Here is a 25,427-nt window from a genome sequence, read left to right as displayed (position 1 = left end):
AATTTATGCGGATTTTTTGCATGGCCTTTTGTTCTATTTTTTTTTTTTTAAACTTTTTTCTAATTCTTTATTCACCAAATTTTTAGCATAGCTATCAAACGAAAAAATAAACAGAATAAAACTAAATAAAAATAGTATAAAATTTATTTTATCCCCTTGTGTTTTGAGACAAAAACACTTTACCTCTTATTGTTCAAATATAACTAGAAAGTTCTCATGTGATTTTGGACTAAAGTACAACCACTAATAATGTTAACTATAGTTATAATACTCTCAAATTCTATATTTTATTGTTATTTTCTTTCTCTCTCCTCTCTCATACACATAATTTATAATGTCTAATATTAATTTAATTAAATCACAATACTTATAAAATTTTAATTATTTATTGTAATTCTTAAGTTTTTATTCTCATTTAATTATATTTTAGATCACAATTAATCTTAAATATTTAATTATTTATTGTACTTCCTTATTTTTTAATCTAATTATATTTTATATCACAATTAATTATATATAAATTGTTAATTATTTATTATATTTCTTTCAACATGTTAATTTAATCATATTTTAGATCAATTTTTATTTATTATTTATTTTATATTTTTATTTAATTATATTTTAAATAAATTCTTAATTATATTTTATATTTTAGATCAATCTTTAATTTTATTTGATTTTAATTAACATATTAATCTAATTTTAGGTTTATAGAAAATTGGGATAAAATTGTCTTTTTCTTTTTATTAATTTAATTTTATTTTTTCCAAAAGCGAAACCCACCCTAAAAAATGGCGTGTGTAATTGGATGAAATACCTAATGGGGTCACTTTAGTCCAAAATCATATGAAAGCTTTGTGGCTAGTTTGGATGGAATACCTAGTGGGGGTCACTTTAGTCCAAAAACACATAGAGGCTTTGCTATATTTGAATCATAGGCGATAAAGTGCTCCAACCCGAAACAATCCTAAAAAATAAAATAAATCTAACAAAATATAAATTGAGAAATGCTATAGAGAGATCCCTAAAGCATAATTCCAAAATTCACTCTTCATGACGTGACAAAGAATTTAATCTTAAATAGTTGATTAGTATATGGAATAGTCCACACCATTATAAATAAATTTAGTAATCATATTTTAGGAGTTTTAATTTTTTTTTCAATATAAATTATCTATTTATCTATCGATCTATCTATCCATATCTACACTATTATATATGTGAGCACTAGACTTACTATCCAAATGTTTGGTGGCTTCTCCTTCTATTACGTGTCTTTTATTTGCTAACTAAAACAACAAAAAAACAAAACAAAAAAAAATAAACAAGTCTTGAACTTGGACCTTGAATTTTTAAAATAGGATTCTTACCAACACAATAGTTAATAAGTATTTTATTTTATATTTACTTATTTAAATTGTACGTGTGCCACCCGCTAATATATTATCATGCACACATCTAATATTTCACTAAACAAAAGTGGAGTCACTAGAGTGGTATATTTAGCTTATTCTTATTCTTCTTCTTCTCTTTTTTTTTTTTCTTTTTTTTTTTTTTTATTTCTCCCAAAGTTTGGGTTATGATTGTTGGGTTTTGTAACTATTGAATTTCAAAAATAAAATAAAAAATGTCTGACTAATGACAATTCTAAAAATGATCAAATATGAATATAAAATAACAAAATATTTACAATTTCAATACATTTGTCACATATTTAAAAATGTCTTATATACTTATATATATGTATATATATATATATATATACATTTTAATACACATTTTATATATTTTTCAACACCAACACCAACCAGCTGTTTCGTAACATTGTTCAAATAAAAATTAAAAAGCTATGCATACACACAGCTCTCAATAATGCAATAACGAGGAAGAAGTCAGATCAACACCGGTCTATTGCGGAGGCACTTATTGAATGAGGTGGTGTTGAGTTGAACAATTCTCTACTCTCTCTCTCTCTCTCTCTTTAGTGTCTATTCTATTATTACAAATTCAACCTTTTATACCTTCATTATTCAAAGTTAGTTTCGCAGTTGAACTAACCACTGGGTCAAGAATTGTGTTAGGAAGAAAGAAAGAAGTCACTATTGGGCTATTCTTTATAATTTTTTTTAATTTTAGGAGTTTGTGATAGATTATTTTATGTAATTTCTACTTATAGTTTATGAAACAAAAATATTTTAAATAAATTAGAAAAAGTCAATTTTAAAAACTGGCCGAGGGGTGTTTTTGAATTTTACTTTTAGATTATTAACTTTAATCTAGAATAAGTTACACCAAAATGTCATTCGATTTTTTTAAAAAAATATATATATATATATATAATTAATAATTGTCAAATTTCCATTACTGGAAAAGTCATGTTAACCATACGAGGTTAGAAAATGGTAAGAAAACTATGTTCAATTTTATAATTTGATTTTTGTCTTAATAGAAGAAATATAACGTTTCAGTTCACAATGAACTTGCGAATTTCAAAATATGTTTCGATTCACACTCAATTGATGAGCGTCAAAATAAGATAGCTTTGATTCAATTTTATTTGGTAGTTGGGAGATTAGACAGGACCAATTTCGTGTGTTTTGTGATTTTGTATCTGTCCACAGCATAAATAATATCATATTGTCATATAATATTTCGAAACTGCTTCAAATAATATATTAAAAAGTGATGAGATTTTCTTATCATGACTCCTCTAATAATAGAGAATATGCGATTAATTTTTATGAAATAGAACTGAGTGTATTTAAGTAAATTTAAATAACTTACTACTAAGCTTAATTCGACTCAATTATATAAATTATAAAAGAGTGGTGCGACATCTCCTTAATTTTGTCTCTCCAATTTCACTTTTAATGACGTGACACATCCCTATGTGAAGTGGTCTCACACTCTTCTCTCTCTTATCTTTAGTCTTCCTAATTCCACATTATTATGGGTGAAAATGGGGGAGCAAAATTAGTTATCTATTTTTTTAATATAAATTTAATGCAAACATATATAGCTATCGATGTGTAATAACCCGACCCTCGCATGTGTTTCTGGTATATTTTCAGTCCCTTATTCTGAGCATTTAAATATTTATGGTGAAATTTCATGTGAAATTACATTTACTTAAGCGAGACTTATGGTTACAGATTCATATCTGTCTACTAAAAGAACAATCTGTCACAATTATAATGTTTGAATTAGGATTTGAAGCCTTAGAGGCTTAATTATCTGAAATTGACTTTACATTTGAGATCAGCATAATTTTTAAGTAATAATAAGCGTTTCTGTGAAATTTCAATTTGGGATGATTAAACGATTGATTTTTGTCCTATTCACTTTTTATATATATCTATGTTCTTTTTAACATTTGACTTGGTAATTCTTCTTCAAAATATCTCCTGGGAGAGTAGGAAGAGAAGAGTTAGAGAAGGAAAGGAAAGATTCACTTAGGGTGGAAATTGAGAGGATTGGTAGAGATTTGAACCAAGGTATGTAAACTTCATTTTGAATTAAGCTCTTTCTTAGATTTGAATAAGCATGCCTTTCATTTGGAAGAGCTAGGGTTGATGCTTGAAGTTTTGTAAGTATTGATTGTCTAATTGGAAAGTTATGCTTGTCATATGGTTGTTTTGGAACCTAATTTGAGTTATATGAAGAAATTACACCTTGTTTCCTTGTTAATTTCATGTAAACACTCATTTAGGTGGTTGGATTATAAAATTAAATAGCTATGTATATATGTGTATAAGTGAACCCAAAATAATTAGAACTTTGGAAAGAATTATGGTTGGTTGTGATTATGAATTCAAAGTAAGTAAGGACCAAAGTAGATCGGTGATTGATTTTTGCGTGATTTGGAGCCTTATTCTTGTGTTAAATTCATCTAATTTGAACCTTTTTATGTGTTTGCAAAGATGGGTTTTGTGTGAGTTTCGGACTGCCAAAACAGGGGCTCGGCCGCACGTGTGAAGGTCATGGCCGCACGTGCGGGCAAGAGAAAAAAATGAGATTTTGCATTCTGCTTATAGCCGCTCGTGCGGTGAGGAGGACCGCACGTGCGGTACATGTCCGCATGTGCGGCCCAGGTCGGGAAATTTGTTCACTCCGTTTTACTTGCTTAACCCTCAGCTATTTTTGAAATTTATGTTTGAAGTCTTTTTGATGGTTGTAAATTCAATTGAAGTGTGATGACTCAAGAAATGGTTTAACAAGGAAAAAGGGAACTAATGTGTGTTATATACGTATGTAGGACACACGACGGGAGGAAACATCGCTCCGCAACAACACTGTGAGTAATAATAGGAACGAAATACCTTTATTATCGTTAATAATTATTGTTATGAACGTTATGTTCATCGCAAAAAACTATGTTAATATGTGTGCTACTCGAGAAACAATGTGAAATTATGGAAACATCGGAAGTCTTGTGAACTATGAACCTACGGAAACATCGGAAGACTTGTGAATTTATGAGGCCGAGGGCCGATTTGTGGATTTATGAGGCCGAGAGCCGATTTGTGAATTTGTGAATTTGTGAACCTATTAGGCCGAGGGCCAAGCTGTGAAATACGTTGTACTTATTAATAATTATGTTCATTCTGGAATAATGATTTTAGTGTAACTGTGAAGGCATACCGTTTGCTACTAATGGGCCTGAGGATGATCAGTTATAAATCATCGAGTATGGATATTTCTGAGGGATCAAAATAATTGGTTAAGCTATGTGCATCCGTATGAATCTCAAATAGTTCTGTTGTGTTACATGTGGACCCGAGGTCATTCAGAACCTACAATATGAATGCAAAGGTTTAACGTTATTATATGCTCTCTGTAATAGTATGACTCTTATTCTGCTATACATGAGATAACTGTGTTAATCGATAACTAAGTCATGAAAAGTTTATGTGCACTATTCCATAATGGAATTCTTAAGGAACTAAGGTTATTCTGTTTTTGTTTATCCGTTTCGATTATGCTATGTTATGACATAATATGCATTGTTCGGTCTTTATGACCTAATGATTTCTGGTATGGAACAAAGTGCTGAACGGAACTAAGTGCTACACTTTGGTGGGAACCACCTCTAGAATCCGTACGAGCCACCTCTTGAGTCCATACATATTTATTTTTGGGCCGCGAGGCCGTTCTGTTTTTTCTGGGCCGCTAGGCCATTTTGTTATTTATGGGCCGATGGCCGTTCTGTTATTTCTGGGCCCATGGCCGTTTTGTATCTATTAGGCCTATGGCCATTCTGTACATTGGTGGGCTTTAAGCCATTCTGTTAAGAAAACTGGACCCATGGCTGTTCTGGAAGTAATTACAGAATGTAGTTAATCATATGCCTCTGCAGTTATATATTTTATTATTCAAGTTAAGCATTACATTATTTATATACTATTATTCACTGAGTTTCACTCATTCTGTATTTTGTCTGTTTTTGTAGGTAATCAACCGAAAGACCAGTCCTAACCCTTAAGGCTCGTCTCTCTCTTGTCAACCTCGGTGTGTCCAGGCACTTAGCTGAAGCCCGTGCATCTTGTAAAGTGTTGTTAATTTTTTTTGGCTTATGCTTTGGTTGTCTTTCATTAATATTTTTGTTATACGCCCAATTATGGGGCTGAGTCGAGGTATATGTGTGTAAGTTTTCTGTATATTATTTACCTAATGTGATGTTGTGATCCTGGCATAATAGTGGTAGCTCAATGGAATATATTTTTGTTATCAAGTGCTTCCGTTCAGACCCCATACGTTACATATATCGGTTTTATGTCTGTTTCTGATGTAGTCATGCCCAAAATTTTTAGGGACGGTTTTGGGGTGTGACACGATGTCTGACCGTTTTGATTTGTATAAATATTTTATTCAACGAATCTTAAATGGTGAACGGTTTAAACCACTAAAATCGATTTCAAAATAGATTTATCAAATTAAAATATTCTCTCAAATTGAAATGATTAACATGAGAAAAGCCCACCCAAAATAACACAAGCGAAACCTAAAAACATAAAGCTCCTTTTCTCTCCTTCCTGGCAAGCTAAACTTATTGCATAAGCATATGGGTGAAACTCTATTGAATTCTTTGTGTGGATTTTTTTTATTCAATAGTAATTTTTAGAGAGAATTACACATTGGTGGGATGAGAAAAAAATATTTACAAAAAATGATAAATATTAATAATTGTAACTATAAATTTTTTCACTTTTTTGTAAATATTTTTGCTGAACTTCACTGATGTGTAATTCTACCTAATTTTTATGGTCATATTATTTTGATCAACTGATTGAATTAGTTTTTAGGAGAAAAAAATTTATTCTGTGTAATTTAATTTCTTGTTATATCAATACTCTAGGCACAATAGAAGTTTGGAATTCTTTGTGAATTAAATAACTAATTAATTTGCATTGTATGCTCATTTAAACATTTTTGGTGATTCTTTTATGCAAAAATTAGTTTTAGGGTGAACAACATCATTGGTCTTTCTAGTTCAAGCAAAATTTTATTTTGATTTTCATAATTTTAATTTTATCAATTTAAAGCCTACACTTTCAATTTTATTTTAAGGCCACAGCTTTTCTCCGGTCCAATTCGAATTAGAAGGTGCTCTTGGGCCTCCATGGGCACACCATGGAGCCCACATCAATAATCTGAACCGTCAATGTGCAAGTCTCGTCAAGTATTTTATCTCTATAAAAAATCACGTTGATTGAATATCGATAGTCACGTGATTATATCACATTTGTGTCAACAATAAGTATAATTTTTAAAATAAATTATTTATACAAATGCGATTTGATCAAGTGGCTATCGATATTCAATTAACGTGATTTTTTTATAGGAATGAAGTACTTGACAAGTCTTACATATTGAACGATTTGGATCATCAATGAGGGCCCCATGGTGGGCCCATGGAAGCCCAACATCACCCTCCAGTTGGGATACCCAACTAAAGAGGTCTTCCTTATTTTAATGCGATCCTTCTATCAATTGTCATTAACATTTTAAACTGCAATACCACATATGTAAAATTAGAATGATCAAAATAAAATTCAAAATAAATTATAGTAATCACCAGAATAATTTATTCATTTTTCTTTCTTACGTGAGAATTTTAAAAAATTTCACAAAATTGCATACGCTTCTTTCAATCTAAAATACTAACGATAATGACAGATACACTAAAACGTAATGACAAAATTAAAAAGTGAATTTCAATTGAATGCTAAACAAAAAGTGAAATCATCGAACAGCGAAATTGAATCCATTCATGAAATCTAAAAATAGAGGCCATGCATGACAGAGAGGATACACATTTTGGCAAAGTGGACAGTACAACATTCACCACTAATAATAGGAAAATGCCTGGTAGCTCGAAACTACCAGGCTCGAAATGGCTCGAGAGGAAGAGAGGGAGAGGGAGAGGGAGAGAAAGAGAGGGAGAGGAGAAAGAGAAGGGAGGGAGAGGAAGAAGGTCGGCGTCGCAGCTCCCCGCCCCACCCCGCCGTCGTCGCAGCTCCCGTCGCCGCCTCTGCTTCCTCCTCCGTCGCAGCCCTGCCTCCGTCGCAGCCCAGCCTCCCCTCCTCCTCAAACCGGTTTTTATGGCCCCCTCCCCTCCCTCCTCCTCCTCCTCCTCCTCCTCCTCCCTTCTCTTCTTCTTCTTCTTCTTCGTTCTGCAAAACCAGGGAAAAAAAAACAAAAAACAAAATCGACACCAAAACGATGTCGTTTTGGTGTCGAGCCGCGTTTCGAGCCGCAACATTCGAGCTACGTAGCATGATCGCTAATAATATCACTAAGAGGAAGTAGAAGATTTAAGGAAAATTTTTAGTAAAACTTAAAAAATAATTATAAATATATAGTAGATTTTATTAATATTAATAATTATAATTATAATTTTTTTTTTTATAAATATGTAATAATTTTCTCAAATTACTTCTAATTGGTAATTTCTCCAAGATTCAAAAGGATATTTATAATCTTGGAAAATAGCATTAATTACAAAACTATTTCAAACTATAGCATTAATTACAAAAATAATTCCAGCTTCATCTAAATTTAGCTACCACACATTATTTTATAATAAAATTTGATGTTGGCAGGTACCTTAGGCCGCGTTTGGCAACATCACTTTTTAGCTTAAAAGTGAAAAAGTCACTAAAAAAATTAAAAAGTCAACAACCTATATCAAAAAGTCAAAAATTCCCTTTTTACACATCTTTTCGTAAAAAATTAAAAAATCGTCACAAACAAATTAATTTTTTTACCTCATATTATAATTAAAAAATTATTAAAATAGCTTGTTCTCAAACAAGACTTTACTGGACAAAAAAGATTAATACTTTGAAGAATCCGGAATTAGTCCATTTCTAATAAATTCTCAACACATTTAATTGTCTCAGCGGAATTGAAAGTTGATGAAACGCGTGGCATTTATGGATTTATTAGTTGGTATTTGATTGCAATATAAGGAGGAAGAGTAATGCTAGAGATCCCAAATATTCTACTAAAAGTTTTACCAAATGTCTCACATGGGTATGGGACCCACACAATGTAGGTCTCATGTGGGTCCCACACACATTTGGTAAAACTTTTGGTAGAATTTTTAGGGTCTCTAAGCATTTTTGAGTGATTTAAAGTGGGAAATATGATAGGATTATCCAATTTGACATGTGTTTCACATGATACCGAACTTTGAATAATTTTAATATTTGTATAGAAAATTAAATAAAAAAAAATTAGGAATTAAATAATACTATAGATAGTGTGGTATCATAACGATTAGGTTTCTCGGGATCATTTTTTAACTTCATTCAATAGTCAAATATAATTATATATTTTTATTTCATCATAACTAAATATAAATCATAACCAAATACAATATCTCACTTCCTCTTCATAATCCTATCATATATCTAATTATTCATCCCATCTAATCTCATGACGTAATTTATCCCTCAAGAATTAAAGTTTAAAAGAGTCTAGAAACCGAAATATTCCTCTCTTTTTTTTTTAATTTTAATAATTACATGTGTTTCACAAAGTATTTATTTTTCTTGTCAATGGCTTATTTAGACTTCAATCTCATTTTAACGTGAATAAGACTAGCATTCATCTTACTTATAAAATACTTTATCTCTGTATAAAATATATTCACTACGATCAACAAATATAATAGTAAAGAGATGCGACACAATAATGACAAATGAAAGTATTAAAGGAATGGACAAACCTAAATTGAAGTAAACTTACCAACAAAAATATATATACATAAATCTCCTGAATTTGATTAAGCAAATGGCCGTTGATAGAATCAAATGAAAGAGAAGAATTCATATATCTTATCCCATTTGATAAGACTTAAGGATTGGTTTGGTTTGATTTGGTTAGTTTGGTTTCAATATTTGCATAATTTTTACATTTCTTATATTATTAGAAATTGCATTTTTACAAATATGAAAATTTTGTTGTCTTTACACATTTTATAAAAATTAGTTTTGAGGATATTGTTAAAATTAGAGTAAACTAATGATTTTTTTTTTTTTTTTTTAAATACTAGTAAAGGTAAAATTATGTTTTAATAAACTAAATATTTTAGATAAAATGATAATGACAAGTACAAAAGTCCGACGTCGTATTACAAAAGTCTGAACAATGACACGTACATATGACATTTTCTGTTTTTTTGACAAGATAACGTTGGTGGTGGTGAATTGAAAAAATACATATATTTTTTAAAAACTGTATTGCTGATAAATGATTTTGGGTACTTAGACAAAAAATAAATAGATAAAATAAAATAAAAAATAGATCACAAGACACCTATCATTAAATTTATAATATTTTTTTATGAATTTCAATACACTTTTTAATGTTTTTATATCTTTCCAAGCTATTTTTTATCATTTCTTTAATGTTAACAAATGTATTAATGACACTAATGCAAAATTTGTATAATATCCTAAAATTATTAAATTTCTTAATTTGTATTAATTTTATTTTTTTAATTTTAAATTATTTAGTTTTCAAGAATTAGACTAGTTAGTTGACTTAGCCTTAATTTTATATGAAGTGTTAGCTATCAAATTCAAACTTAGTGTGAAAGAAAATATCAAAATTAAAATTAAAAAAATTTACAAAAATCGTTTTGGAGGCTTGGTTGTTCTAATATTCTAAGTCATGTTGTCCCCACAAAATCAAAGCAAAAGGGTTGAAAACAGAAATTCATGGCTGATAACAAGCCAATTAGTAGCCCATATTTTTAGTTCTCTGTCTCTCTCATCTCATTATTTATTTTTATTTTTATTTTTTTTATAGTAGTTTAACTTTGTTAGCGTACGTCCAGCTTATTTTTATTTTATTTTTATAATAATTTAACTTTGTTAGCATACGTCCAACTTCAACCGTTCATTTTTTAGGACTTTCTATATATATTATTTATGGGAAAAAAAATGGCGTTGATCTAATGATTGTAGTCATTTCATTTTATTAGGTTTGTTTCAGAAAATTAGATGATAAATGTATTTTTTTAAATAAATCATTTATATTTTTTGAAACAAATGCTATAAAATAAAAAAATAAAATTTATTGAATCAACCTAATTCTTTCCAAAGATGAGATATACCAAGGGTCTTATGAAATGGACTATTTGAATTATCAAAATAGGATCCGTGATGGGCCTATAGATTATATTTGAATCATGAATTTAAATAAGAATTTGAAAAGAAACAAAAAAAAAAAAAATTGAGAAAAGTGTAAAAGAAATATATGTTAAATTTTTTCTACATGTCTTTTAAAAATAAAAATAAAAAAATTCTATGGAAATCAACGATTCAAACGCGCAAGGAGAAGGTTTTTCCTTGTGAAGAGATGAAATTTGCATGAAATTGCAAACGAGGACTTGGGCACAACGGTTGGATAGGTATTACTACTTGGACAGCTTGGATGTGCCTTCTGTTCACGGCGTTTACTGGTTTTTAAAATTAAAAAAATAACCATTCTCACATATTTTCAGTTGATTTATTACACCATTCATCAATCTTTTTCATAACCCTCAAAATATCTATAAATACTAGGACTCTTTAGCTCATCACAACACCAAACATTCTCTTTTTTCTCAAACCACATAATGGAGTTAAAGCAACCCATGATCAAAGAGATGGAGCCACAGCATGGCCAAAAAGGCTTCCTTGTCAAGGGTACTACGAAAATTGGTGGCCATGATTTCGAGGATACGAATTGTCGATTGGATTCGCTTAGAATGCTAGAGACGGGCTTGCCTAATGGCTCTCCGGAGAAGAAACTGGCATGGTTGAGGTCACAAGTGATCGGAAGCGATTTGGAGTTTGAGACGCCGTTTGGGAAACGCCGCCTCACTTATGCCGACTACACGGCCTCTGGCCGGAGCCTTCTCTATATTGAGAACTACATCATTGCCAATGTTCTCCCGGTTTATGGTAAATTTAAACTATATAACTTCTAACTTAATTTCTTATATGTGTAAACAATGAAGTAAACTCATGATTCTTAATAAAGTATGCATTTTATGTCAATTTTATAAAATAATAATAATCTTATGGTGTTTAAGTATGCGTTATGTTTCATTTCAGTCTCCAAGTTTCAATTTGTCAATTTTTATCCCTTAACACCGTAAGTTATGTTTGATTTTTTTTATTAATGTTTAAAGACTAAACTGACATAAAACTTATACTTTAAACATGATAGGATATTTTATTATAATTTTGTTAACGAATTAAAAACTTTTGATATGAAATTGACAAAATTAAAAACTTGTTGAACCAAAATAATACGGAACACATAATTTAAGAATCATAACTATATATATATATATAATTTTGACTTGTGAATTATTATGATACAGGAAATACACATACAAGTGACAGTTATGTGGGGCACCAAACCACAAAAATGGTGCATGAAGCTAGTAAGTATGTGAAAAGCTGCCTTGGTGGGAAAGAAGAAGATGCCCTCCTCTTTGTTGGATCTGGTACAACTGCAGCCATCAAACGCCTCCAAGAGGTCATGGGAATTTCAGTTCCATCCATCATGAGAGACAAAATATTAGCATCAATGGAGGCCGAGACCGAGGACGAGGATGAAAAGATCACTAAGCTTAGGAATAAGATCAGGAGTAGGGTTAATGAAGAAAGATGGGTAGTTTTTGTGGGTCCATATGAACACCATTCAAACTTGCTGTCTTGGCGCCAAAGTCTAGCGCAAGTTGTTGAGATTGGTTTGGATGAAACTGGGTTGATAGACATGAAAGCTCTGAAACTACAACTTGAGAATTACCGACACACCAATCGCCCTATGTTGGGTTCTTTCTCGGCTTGTAGTAATGTCACCGGGATTTACTCCGACACCCGTGCCCTCGCTACTCTTCTTCATCGATATGGCGCTTTCGCTTGCTTTGATTTCGCTGCAAGGTATATGAATTGCGCTTGCTTTGATCATTTGTACTGTTAATTTTATGTGATTCGTTACAATTTAGTTTTCAATCTTTTAATTTTCTCATTTTGATCCTCAAGTATGCAATTTTTTATACTGTAGTTTTAGTAATCAATACCCGTTCAAAATCAATAACACAAACAATGGTGTATTCAAAATTTTAGCAAAAAATAATGTAATAAAATTTTAGGATTAAAATGCATGCTTTGAATACACGTATTTGATCATTTGATTTTGTTTAGATTTCATATAAAATTTCAAAAATAACCCTATACATATATATGTGTGTGTATATGAAGTGGTCCTTATGTAGAGATAGATATGAGATCTGGAGATATAGATGGGTATGATGCAATTTTCCTAAGTCCACACAAATTTGCGGGAGGCCCCTCTACTCCTGGAATTCTCCTCATGAGCAAGGTCCTCTATCAGCTCGGCACCTGTCCCCCTTCAACTTGTGGTGGCGGAACTGTCAGTTTTGTCAATGGATTCAATGAGAAGGTACACAAAAAAGTCAATTTTACATATTTATACCATCTATACTACTATATAAAGTCTACACAAAATTGAATGAAGACTGTCACGTGTTTTACTTTTCTTAAAATATTCCAAACATAATAATTATTTTAAACTGTTTCAATTCTTACAGATCCATCTGCTTCAAATAACTTTCTTAGTTATTCAATTATTTCAAATAATTGTTATTTTAAATTTCACACACGTGTGAGTAACACCTTACCTTTAGTATATATATATATATATATATGTGTGTGTGTGTGGGTAAATTACATTAACCTCCCTTGAGGTTTAAAGAAATTTCAGCAAATCCTACCCTTTTGACATAATTATACCAAATACATTTATATGACAAAATCATTTTTCATCTATGCAATTAACGAATTTTCAACGAAAATGAGGTTTGAGTGTTCAACAAATTAAAATCTTTAGAGAGCTGAGCGTAATTATGACAAATTTGTAGCGCTTGTTTATTTTCTTCAAACCTTAAGATTTACCTTATATACATGTATATACTCAAATTCAAACGAATGCAGGACACACTGTATTATAACGACGTGGAAGAGAGAGAAGACGCGGGAACTCCACCAATAATCCAGAAAATAAGGGCAGCAATGGCATTCTGGGTTAAAGAGTACATAGGCCATGAAGTGATCAAACAACAGGAACACAAGCTCATAGAGAGAGCACTAGACAGGCTTCTTTCAAATCCAAACATATGGGTATTAGGAAATACCAGTGTCGAAAGGCAAGCCATCTTGTCCTTCCTTGTGTTCTCCACTTCAAATTATTCTAGAAATGACAACACTAGAGTTGACGGAGGAGGAGGAATTTATATGTGGAGAGAAGCTGGGAACATGAGAGATAAGCCGATGCACGGGCCTTTTGTTGCAAAGCTATTCAATGACCTGTTTGGGATACAGGCACGAGGCGGTTGCGCTTGTGCTGGACCCTATGGCCACCATCTTCTACATGTCGATCAGCCTCACTCACTCGCCTTCAAAGCTGCCATTCAAAAGGTAACTAACCAACGACCAAGGATTCCCAGTCTCCAGATTTTCCCATCTCCTATTCCAAAACACTTACAACTATTGAATTATGTGAAATCTTGAGGTGCAAGAATCTCGAGACATAATCTAACAGATGATGTGAATGTTTAGGGATAAGGAGTAAAAGGATTGGAGAACAAAGGATCCTATGCTCTAAACTACCTACCGGATGATTAGTATTAATTATTAACTAGTGGTTTTGATATAATAAATATATTAACCTGATTAATTACACATGTACGCATGGATAGAAACCCCAACTGCAGATATAATGAAACCATGGTTACCCGAAAAAAACACTAGTACCCTGCTAATTTACGTTACCCAAAAAAAACACTAGTACCCTGCTAATTTGCATTTTGGAATGCACATTCCAAAACACAATTTATTTCCCCAAAAAAATGATGAATTTAGCAAATCTTAAACGATTCCCAATTTTTTTTTGCCTATGCTTTTTCTTAAAAGATCTCCTTAGGAAGAACAAAAATCAAATCAAATCATGTGAATTAAAATCTAGGAAGAGTAGAGTTTTGGAAGGAAAAAAGTATAGAAAAAAGGAGGGCTATAATGCTCCTAAAATTGTGTTTTATTAATTTTAATAAAAATAAATTTTATTCTACAAGACATCTAATTATTGAAAGAAAAATGCTCACATATTTACTACTATCTTAAGTTCTAATAGCAAGTCTACCCCTATAGTATTGATATTTTATAGCATACGACCTATGTTCCCATTCCTCAAACTAGAACGATTCACATTTCAAAAAACATAGACTTCAGAAGGAAGAAAATGGAGAAAATAATAATGTATTATGTTGACAGGGATACAATGGAGTGAAGCCTGGATGGACAAGAATTAACTTGGCTTACTTCATAGCAATAGAGGAGTTTGAATTCATTCTTGCAGCCCTTGAATTCATAGCTATGTACGGCCAGAGATTCCTTCCCCTCTACGACTTCAACTGGAAGACAGGCGCTTGGACTATGAAGAAAAACTCAGTCAAAGAGATTGCAGCCATAAAACAAAGCAAGCCTGCGTTTAGCAACTCACTAATCACTCATGCTTTGCAAGCAGCAGCAGCAGCCAACTTTGAAGATTTTGATGAGAAAAAGAGTAACAAAGTCGGCAGCAATATTGATCCAAAGACAGTTGAATTGATAGACAAGTATGTGTCTTACTTGGAGACTGCTAAGAAAATTGCACATTCCCTCCCAAAGTTTCCACCACCTCGTAAGGTTCCCAAAGATATTGATCTTAACCTTGTACACTTTCGAGTTTAGCCAAATATGGTAACTTTCATTTCCAAGTAATGTCTATGTCAATATACCGTGTGTGAGAGTTATTCACTGTTGGTTGTGTTGTACAATCGCTAGTTGTATGTTGAATCCAAAGTGTGTGAGAGTTATTCACTGTTGGTTGTGTTGTACAATCGCCAGTTGTATGTTGAATCCAGAGTGGTTTTCATCTTTGTTCCAATTAAGCTAATTTCACTAGTGTATGCATTAAAAGCTACTTTGAATTCATATCAGTTAATTTTCTTAGTATTTAATTTTATTTCTTTTAACACATGCGAAGAGATTTCAAGTACGTGGTTATATTTCGGACATTCCAAGTCTATGCTTCGTTACTCAAACACAATGGGTCCACCAATGAACAAAAACCTCTGATAAGAAACATGTACACCATGTCATTACTGAACGCTAATGTAATGGACCTTTCCATAACAAAATCAGTACTAGCAAATTTTATCCACAAGGGACTTTGCTCTGCCCTAATATAAAATAGAAACCAGGGAGACGAGACCAGTTTATCCTATGAAATGTTTTATCATTCTTCAGATTTATTTATCTGAATAAAGCTACCACATTTCTAAATCATCTATACACTAGCAACATCTCCATGACATCATATTTAATGGTGTGTGTCTACTCAGACTCAAAATTAAGAACGTCAATTTAGAAGTTTCTTAAGAATTCTCAGTTATTAAAAAACTTACCAGAGTTTACAACTGAACAGGTTGACAGAAATAACATCAACGTATCTCCAAAATATTCAACGAGGACTAAAGTCCGCATACTTTTTTATCTCCAAAATATTCAATATACTCACACATACTCATTTTGCACACAAACAAAATCCAGGAGTTTCTCAGTACAATAACATCAACCCAATGTTTTCCAAAATCCAGTACCTTTTTGTTACCTTGATAAGCCATATATCTTGCATTTTTGGCTGTTCGAGTTTATTCGGACTAATACATGAAAATTTATTGTCAGACAAATAGATCTTGAATATCAAGAATATCAGCAAGGACTCCAGCTGCTGTAGTATCATTGCCTGCTCCAGCACCTTGAATAACAAGTGGTTGTTGATTGTAACACCGGCTTGATATCTCCAACTGCACTTACATTGAAAAGAAATACTTAAATTTCACATGTAAATCACAACCAACTCTAAATCACAGGAAGGAATTGTTAGTATATATTAGTATATACATTAGCTGTCAAACCTTTAATAATGTATCTTTAATAATGTTGTTTGGTTTGTGCTTCTACTTTCGATTCTTTGGGGTTTGTAAGGTTCCTTTTGTTTTCCCTCTCCTCTATAAAGGAGAGAGCTCAACTGAATATTATATACAACATCAATATACTGAATATATCAATACATACATAATTGTTTCTCTCTCTCTTTCCCTATACATTAATTCTAACATGGTATCAGAGCTAGGTTAACAACCTAGTAATTTCGCTTCACCGGCGGGCGGCAGTCTCACCTTGGCCGCCCGCCGGACGATGAGAAAACTAAGCACATAACATGTCTGCCATACCTCCCAATTTCGGTACTCCGCGGCCGCTTCCGCCGCCGGTGAGTATGGACAGCTCAGCTACACCTCCCAACAACGGCCAACAACGGCCACAATCGGTGCCACTATGGTCTCCTCATGTCGGACCCCCCACCAGCAGGTCTTTCTGCTCCTGCTCTCAGGCTTGGTGTAACATAAGCTCCCTTGGTCAAGCTTCCATCCTCCGACTCAATCACCGAAGTCATGGACACATCCTTATGACCCTCCAAGATTCCATTCAGTGAACCTGAGCACCACCATGGTTTCACCATGGTCCGAAATGCTCCGATCCATCCCACTCTGTTGGGAAGCTCCTCATGCAGAGCGACCTCGACATGGCCACCGGCTGGCTCTGCACTCAGATTCTCAATCCCTCCGCCGTACACGGTGTCACCAAGTTCTTCGATCTCACTCCGGCGAAGTTCCGCCGCAATTATCTCGGCCTCAAGCAACGCCGGCTCAAGCTCCTCCCACCTCTCTCTCTCTCTATGTGCCTGAGACTATCCAAAGAACAAGTGTTGTCCACTTCAACAAACTCCACTCATTCCCTTCGTCAAACAAGTGGTCTAAGAAAAAGTGGGATCAAGAACCTGCCGACACCAACAGGAAGCATGGGAGCCTCACCACATCTCTAGCACCTTTTTATTTATTTTATAATAATAATTATTATTTTCTCACCACACTTATTCTCTCTGTAATTCACTCTCTCTCAAACTATTCTTACATGGTATCAGAGTAAGGTTGAGAACCTAGTATTTTCGCTTCACCGGCGGGCGACAGCCTCGCCTTGGCCGCCCGCCGGACCTCTCATCTCTCAACTGTGCGGGCGGACCTCTCATCTCTCAACTGTTTCTGCATGACTTCCATCACAGTGCTCAAGCACTGTTCCACTCGCTCCGTTCTGCTTATGCAGCCACTCCCACAAACCTCAAGATCATCGATCTGTACGTGATGTTTGTGGTCTTCACTGCTCTGATTCAGGTAGTTTACATGGCTATTGTTGGATCCTTCCCATTCAACTCTTTTCTCTCGGGAGTTCTTTCTTGTGTAGGGACAGCAGTTTTTGCTGTTTGTCTCCGTATCCAAGTGAACAAAGAAAACAAGGAATTCAAGGATTTGCCACCAGAACGTGCTTTTGCAGACTTTGTTCTCTGCAATTTGGTGCTCCATTTGGTGATTATGAACTTCCTTGGATGAAGTCTGAGGCCCTAGGACTGTAGGAATATTGTTCAATGAAATACTTAAAGCCCAGTTGGTCACAACACCACCGACTCTCTAAACATAGAGCCCTCACTATTAACATCATGAAAGAGAGTGCATTACAGGTGGGGGACCATTCGGACTGCGGCCTCTTGCGAATCCACAAGCACCACCGGCCTTGCAATCTCTGACTGATGATCATCACATCTAATGGAAACTGTTTTGATGCGTTTATTATTTCCATTTTCTCGTCTTTTCTCGCGGTTCTCTCAATACACCACTTCTGTTTCAAGCACAGGTTTTGCATAGCTTTCATCATTTTTGTCAGGTGAGACCATGCAAAACAATAATAAAATATATCAAACCCATCTCGGGTCTCTCTCTCTCTCTCTTGGGGTCAGATGGGTGAGTGGTGTTCAGGTGAGACCATGCAAAACAATCATAAAATATATCAATCCAACTTGTGCCACCCACCCCTCATCATATCTTCATATTTGTTTACTCTTTCAACTTCCAACCATCTATCTTTCATCATTGTTTGCCCACCCACCGAATTGCCTATGACCATCTATTATATATATATATAATAGATTGTATTCTTCCTGCAACCTCCTCATAATTCCCACTATCCCCACTTTACCTTTATTTATTTTATTTTATCTTCCCTTTACCATTCCCAAAAAAAAAAAAAAAAAAACCAAACCAAAACCACCAACCACAACCACCACAAACACCATTCCTAGATTTAACAAAACCGTGGGCCCCGAAACCACGTGAACCACTTTCCTTATTTTCCCATCTTTCGTTTTCATTTCAAATATATTCTTATTATTTCTTTCTTTATTTTTTTTTCACATTATTTTTAATCTTTTTCAAATTCTATTCATACCATATAGCTTTGCACACCAAACCTTGTTTTATTCATCTCAGGAATCTACTTCCATCGCGTTCTCACCAGCGAGTTACAAAAAAAAAAAAAAAACAAAAAAAAAAAAAAAAAACAAACAAACAAACAAACAAACAAAAACAAAAACAAAAACAAAAAAGGAATCAAACCCGATCACAAACAAAAACTCTACTCTGCCGCCGGTCTCTTCTTCTTGCCTCCGTCCTGGACGGCCCTTGACGGTGTTGCCTCCGTGTTTCCCACGCCGTCGAGCCCGTTCCCTCCCCCCTGCTCCTCCACTGCAGCATATGGCGGACCTTCAAATCGGAACATAACGGTGGCCTCCCGCTTCAGCTCCTTGTTTTCCGCTTTTAGCACACATATCTCTACTCGCGCATCCTTACACATGCGCTGGAGCAGAGCCAGTTGGGCGTTTAACTGCTGCACCTCATTTGTCCTACTCTGAAGCCAGTGCGACAAGTTTGTGACTGTCGTCATGGTCTCCACACATGACTTCAATGTATACTGATTGGCCTCAATATCTGATTGCGCTGTCATTATTTGCTCCACAGACCGCATAGGAAAGGTCAACGGAGCAAAACCAGGGGCGCTTGGTTGAGGTTCAAGGGCAACCGCACCAGTTATCTCTCTTGTGGACTCGTTGAGGTCTGGAAAGAGAGTGAGCAAACCACGGGAAGAAGAGGTCATGTTTTGGGTTGTTGAGTGTTTCCGCGCAGCAGCGATTTCAAACTGGTAATGTCAGCAAGGGTTGGTTGCAGAGTGTTTCAGAACGAAGATGTTTAGCGGTTTCAGACTTGTTTGGTTTGCACAGCCTCCGCCTCGGTTTATATAGACAATGACGACGCGGACGACATGACGCTCTATCACTCACGTGCATCGCCGCGTGTCCGGCGCAACTTTTAATGGCTCGCCGCTCGACGATTTCTGTCGGGCACGGCTTTTGATACAGTGGGCGCGCCTTTTGAGGGCCCGACTTTTGAGGGCTCGATATATATATACATGTATATCTTTTGGGCAGCCTATATACATAATCCTACAGTGTGATCTACATCGGTCCGACATGACCCCATAAACTGTCCCGACATTGATTCCGGTTAACTTCTACATTGGTCCGGCATGACCCCGTAAACTGTCCCGACATTGATTCCGGTCAGCTTTTACAACGGTCCAACATGACCCCATAAACTGTCCCGACATTGATTCCGGTTAGCTTCTACATTGGTCCGGCATGACCCCGTAAACTGTCCCGACATTGATTCCGGTTAGCTTCTACATCGGTCCGGCATGACCTCGTAAACTGTCCTGTTACAACGGTCCGACACGACCATACAGTGTCTTCACCAACGGTCTGACACGACCATACAGTGTCTCCTATCCTATTTTATTTTTAGTTTATTTTCCTATTTTGTTACTCTTTTCAAACTCAAGTTGGTTAATGTTTATCATCCTTGAGTTTGAGGGGGGCTGTTAGTATATATTAGTATATACATTAGCTGTCAAACCTTTAATAATGTACCTTTAATAATGTTGTTTGGTTTGTGCTTTTACTTTCGGTTCTTTGGGGTTTGTAAGGTTCCTTTTGTTTTCCCTCTCCTCTATAAAGGAGAGAGCTCAACTGAACATTATATACAACATCAATATACTGAATATATCAATACATACATAATTGTCTCTCTCTCTTTCCCTATACATTAATTCTAACAGGAATTAATAAGTGTAAATGGTTTGATATTCTCCTACAGCATTTCCATGATTAAGTGTAGGTACAATATCCAAGCATGGGAATCTATTTTGAAAGTTTTGTCAAAGTTGCATAAGAATTCAGAAGAGGAGGTTTTTGCCTCCTGGAAAAGACTAAAGAGTTTAATTGCTTCAAGGATGAGAAGCAGAGTCAAGATAAAGCTGACCAAATGGTTAAATACACGCAGATAAAGCACATTTCATACTGTTATACTCTACTATCAGAGCAACAAGTTTCCGCTGCAACAGCTGCAAAAAGAAAGATAGACAAGATATGTATATGTAGCATGCCAAGTGATCTACTAGGCATAGAAATGGTGAATCATCTGCTCATTTCTTGTACAGAATGCTGAACACAGTTACAATTCCCCTCAATTAGGCCTAGTTTGGGAAGACTAAATAAGTGCACTTTTTGACTTTTTATGAAATATGAGTTGGGTTTGGGTTGGGTTTGAAGTGATGTGTTAGAGAGGTGATGTGACTTAAATAAGATGATGTGACTTAAATAGAATAGTGACTTTTTGTCTTTTTTTAATCATGCCAAACTTGGCCTTGAACACCAAATATTGTAGGACATTTTTTGTGATTTTTGTCAATTTTATGGAATATTTAGTTGTGTATGGGTAGATTGGATAATTGATTACACTCAGTCAGCCCGGCCCACCGGATTCAACCTATGGTCTATTCCCACTCAGGTATTATCATGCATTCATGTCTTAATTGCATATGAAAAAGGATTTTTGGGAAAAGAGTATTATTTTTCTGAAATAGAGTTAGAATTGGTCTCAAAACCAGTTTGTCAATTGATCCGTCTTGGGAAGGGATCAATCCCCAAAAATCGTCGCAGTTCAATAAATTTCCAGAGGATAGCAATTGCCTTGTTGATTGTTTAATTAGACATGAGTTCAAAAATTGAGAATCAGATTAAATAACTATAATTTTGTGAAATTGGCCTATTCAGGCACAAAGGTTGGTACCAAAAATAACTATAATTTCTAGTGTTTCTTTCTTTCCAACTCATGCAATTCAGGCACAAAGGTCAGTACCAGAATTTTGTTCTGGTTGTTTCCAACAAGGCCACCAAAAGAAATCCCAAAAGACAAATATATTTACCAATTCTTCTAAACTATCATCTCATTAGCAGTGGATATAAATCTACCAGTTCTTGTAATTATTGGACCAGTAAAATAATCACTGTACATATGAAGATACTAAAGAAAATGAACTACTGAAACATGATGTCCATAATTCTCATCCATAACCACCGTGCAGGAAACAGAGTCGCCAGTTGTTCTCAGGATTTCAAGTCTGTAATCCCCAGAGTTTAAATATGTAAGTAGCAAGAAAATCATTTTATGAAACAGAACATTAAAGTAAAAGGCAGAGAAAGGGGAAAAGGAGAAGTAAAGAGCACTTACCACATTGTCACTTCCTCTTAGTCTCCCCAAGGGAGAATTTTTTGGAAGCTCTTGAATGCCAACTTCACACCTACAAAAGAGGTAAGGCTTACATCCAAGTGGAAAGAGTTGTATAAATAATGTCTAAACCATCAAGATTTATTTAACAAGATGACTCTGTTTCGTCCAAACACAAGGAATGGTGCTCACACTAAAACAAAGAGAGAAGTGGCCAAGTAGAGGGCTACAAGCAGAGGGCTTTGTGGAGAAAGTGAGTGGATGGTGGGACAGCTACAGTGTGGTCGGGATGCCTAGTTGCCGGCTAGCTCAGAAATTGAGAATCCTAAAATCTGATTTGTCGAGTTGGAACCTGGAGGTGCTTGGCCGGTTGGAGGTTCGGAGGGCGAACATCTTGTCAGTTATGCAAGAGTTGGATGAGAAGAAAGCTGAGGGGGCTCTATTTGAAACAAACTTGGCTTGCCGAGACGAGGTACGGAAGGAATATGGGTAGATTGCTCAGATGGAGGAGATTCGCTTCCGTAAGAAATCTAGATGCTTGTGGTTGAGAGATGGGAATCGCAATACGAAATTCTTTCACAAGATAGCAAATGCTAAATAGGGAAAATTTGTGTCGATGGGGAGGTTCTATCGTCAGAAGAGGACATCCGAAATGGTATTGTGGCCTTCTATCAGCATTTATTCCGTGATGAGAGGGAGGTGTGGAGGCTGGGGTTGGATGGGATTGCCTTTGATGTTATTTCAGAGGCGGATGGTTTGATGTTGGAGAGACTATTCACAGAGGAAGAGGTTTGGAGTGCTTTGCAGAGTATGCCTGGGGATAAGGTGTCAGGGCTTGATGGTTTCTCTACTATGTTCTCCAAGAAGTGTTGGGGGGTGGTGAAAGAGGAGGTGATGGCTACGCTTGAGCAGTTCCACCAAACGGGATAGTTTGAGAAGAGCCTTAATGCAACTTTCATTACCCTAATCCCTAAAAAGGGAAGGGCGGAGGATATCCGAGACTTCAGGCTGATTAGTCTTCTAGGTAGTGTTTATAAGTTGTTAGCTAAAGTCTTACCTAATAGGCTTCGGGGCATTCTAGAGAGGGTGGTGTCAAAGTCTCAGAATGCCTTTGTGGGTGAACGTCAAATTCTGAATGTTGTGTTTGTGGCTAATGAGTGTGTGGACTCGCGGCTTTGAAAAGGGAAGGAGGGAATTATCTGCAAGTTAGATATTGACAAGGCTTATGATAACGGGAATTGGAGGTTTTTGTTGTATTGCTATAGAGGATAGGGTTTGGGAGAGGTGGAGGCGGTGGGTTCATTTTTGTATCTCCACTGTGCAAATGTCGGTCTTGGTTAATGGGACGCCAGCAGAGAGATTTGCAACATGGTGACCCTTTGTCTCTTTTATTGTTTATTTTGGTCGTGGAGGCTTTGAGTCGGTTGTTATCTAGAGCAGTTCAAAGGGGCTTGTTGTCGGGTTTTGGAACGAGGCCTGCTACTTTGGTGGTGTCTCATCTCTTTTATGCTGATGATGCGCTTGTCCTCTGTGATGCGGATGCAGCTCAGATTGGTCATTTAAGGTGTGTGTTGTTTTGTTTTGAAGCGGTGTCAAGGCTTCGAGTTAATTTAGGGAAGTCGGAATTGATTCTGGTGGGTGAGGTGGGTCGACTTCCAGTGTTGGCAGCTATTCTGGGGTGTGAGGTAGCCATGTTACCGGTGTTTTATTTGGGGCTTCCATTGGGAGCTACTTTGAAGGCAAAAATGGTGTGGGATGGAGTGGTAAATAGGGTGCAATGGCATTTGGCGGGGTGGAAGCGGCAATATTTGTCTAAAATAGGGTGGATTACGCTGATCAAGAGTGTCCTTTCTAGTATCCTGGCTTATTTTATGTCAATGCATGTGATTCCTGTGTCGATTGCAAAGCGGTTGGAGAAGCTACAACGGAATTCCTAGTGGGGTGATGGGGGGAAGGGGTTTCATTATCATTTAGTGGCTTGGGAAAGGATCTGCACTCCTAAGGAGATGGGGGGGTTTGGTGTGAGAAGGTTGGTTGTGTTTAACCGGCTCTTTTGGAAAAGTAGTTGTGGTGTTTTGTGGAGGAAAAGGAGCGGCTGTGGAGGAAGGTGGTTAAGTATGGGTTGGATAAGGGGGGGTTGGTGTTCGGATAGGGTGGGTCACTCTCATGAACGGGTTTTGTGGAAGGAGATTTGGTTGGGTCGAAAGGAATTTTGGGATAGGGTTTGGTTTAAAGTGGAGGTGGGGGATAGGGTTCGTTTTTGGCATAACAGGTGGTGTGGGGAGCTATCATTAGCGAGTATGTTTTCATTAATATATGTTATTGCTGTTGATTGGGAGAAGGTGATTGTTTCGGTGTGGATTAGGCAAGGGCAATCGTTTGTTCGGAATGTTCATCTGTGACGTAATGTCCACAATTCGGAGGTGGACCAGCTCGTGGACCTTCTGGGATTTCTATATGTGGTGAAGATGGGGTGGGATGCGTTGGACTCTTTGGTGTAGGATTGTCCGAGATCTAAAGGGGTTTTCTCGGTGTCTTCGTTCTATGGTGTGCTCGTGGGTGGTGAGGTTGCTATCTTCCCTTGGAGGAGTATTTGGGCGACGGGTTCTCAGTCTAAGGTAAGCTTTTTTCGTTTGGACAGCTACTTCGGGTAGCATTCTGACTATTGATAGCTTAATTCGTCGACAACATGTGTTGGTAAATCAGTGCTGCATGTGTTGTGGTGATACGGAAATAGTGGATCATTTGCTCATTCATTGTTTGGTTGTGTCTTGGTGATGGAGCTCGATTGTTGCTCTGTTTGGTTTGGCTTGGGTGCAACCAGGTTCTGTGTTGGATGTGGTTCAAAGTTGGGGTGGGGCTAAGGTGGGGAGGAGACGTCGGAAGGTTTGGATTCTTACTTCCCACTGTTTGTTGTGGTTGGTTTGGTTGGAACATAATAGGCGTGTTTTCTAAGATATTTGTCATTCAGTTTTGTGCATAGAGAGTAAGCCCTCGTTTGTCTTGCATAGTTGGGTTACGGGCTTAGTTGATCCCAATGTCTTGGTTTTTGTAAATTTTGTAGAAGACTTAACTAGTTAGGTTGTTGGGCCCAATGTGGGTTGTTTATCTTTTGGTATTCTTTGCATCATCTTGATAATTTTATAATAAAGTTCAATTATTTATCCCCCCCAAAAAAAAGAAAAAAAAAAAAAGAAAGAGAGAAGTGGTCAATCTTAAGCTCTTCAAGTCATTGCACATCTTAATCATTATGAACAAATAATGGTTTCATGTCATTTTATAAGGAGGT

General features: G+C 35.6%; 2 protein-coding genes across 2 annotated transcripts in view; one reads left to right on the top strand and one right to left on the bottom strand.

Annotated features, from left to right (window-relative positions):
* The first annotated feature begins 10,962 nt into the window (after nt 1–10,962).
* Nucleotides 10,963–15,510, top strand: LOC114301613 (uncharacterized). The gene is made up of 5 exons (XM_028246575.2): nt 10,963–11,456; nt 11,882–12,446; nt 12,768–12,969; nt 13,521–14,003; nt 14,856–15,510. Exons 1-5 carry the CDS (start codon nt 11,129–11,131, stop codon nt 15,312–15,314), a joined length of 2,037 nt encoding a protein of 678 aa, XP_028102376.2. The 5' UTR covers nt 10,963–11,128; the 3' UTR covers nt 15,315–15,510.
* A 564-nt stretch (nt 15,511–16,074) lies between these two features.
* Nucleotides 16,075–25,427, bottom strand: part of LOC114301609 (uncharacterized) — a 30,806-nt gene continuing 21,453 nt past the window's right edge. Inside the window, exons 11-12 of the mRNA XM_082911021.1 lie at nt 22,142–22,211; nt 16,075–16,432 (exon numbers count right to left, since the gene is read on the bottom strand). Coding sequence (XP_082767147.1) covers nt 16,307–16,432; nt 22,142–22,211 — 196 coding nt within the window. The 3' untranslated portion in view covers nt 16,075–16,306. The remainder of the gene's footprint in view (nt 16,433–22,141; nt 22,212–25,427) is intronic.

This window comes from Camellia sinensis, unplaced genomic scaffold (assembly GCF_055761805.1).
Source record: "Camellia sinensis isolate YWXY unplaced genomic scaffold, ASM5576180v1 Unanchor1, whole genome shotgun sequence".
NCBI classification, from domain to species: domain Eukaryota; kingdom Viridiplantae; phylum Streptophyta; class Magnoliopsida; order Ericales; family Theaceae; genus Camellia; species Camellia sinensis.
Note: the sequence above shows the minus strand (reverse complement) of the source record. Positions and strands in the feature narration are given on the sequence as shown.

Bases quoted from the DNA above. Each gene is read 5' to 3' on its own strand.
- LOC114301613 (XM_028246575.2), top strand. From the start codon at position 11,129: ATGGAGTTAAAGCAACCCATGATCAAAGAGATGGAGCCACAGCATGGC. The intron at 12,447-12,767 runs GTATATGAATTG...GTGTATATGAAG, and splicing joins TGCTTTGATTTCGCTGCAAG to TGGTCCTTATGTAGAGATAG. The intron at 14,004-14,855 runs GTAACTAACCAA...TTATGTTGACAG, and splicing joins TCAAAGCTGCCATTCAAAAG to GGATACAATGGAGTGAAGCC.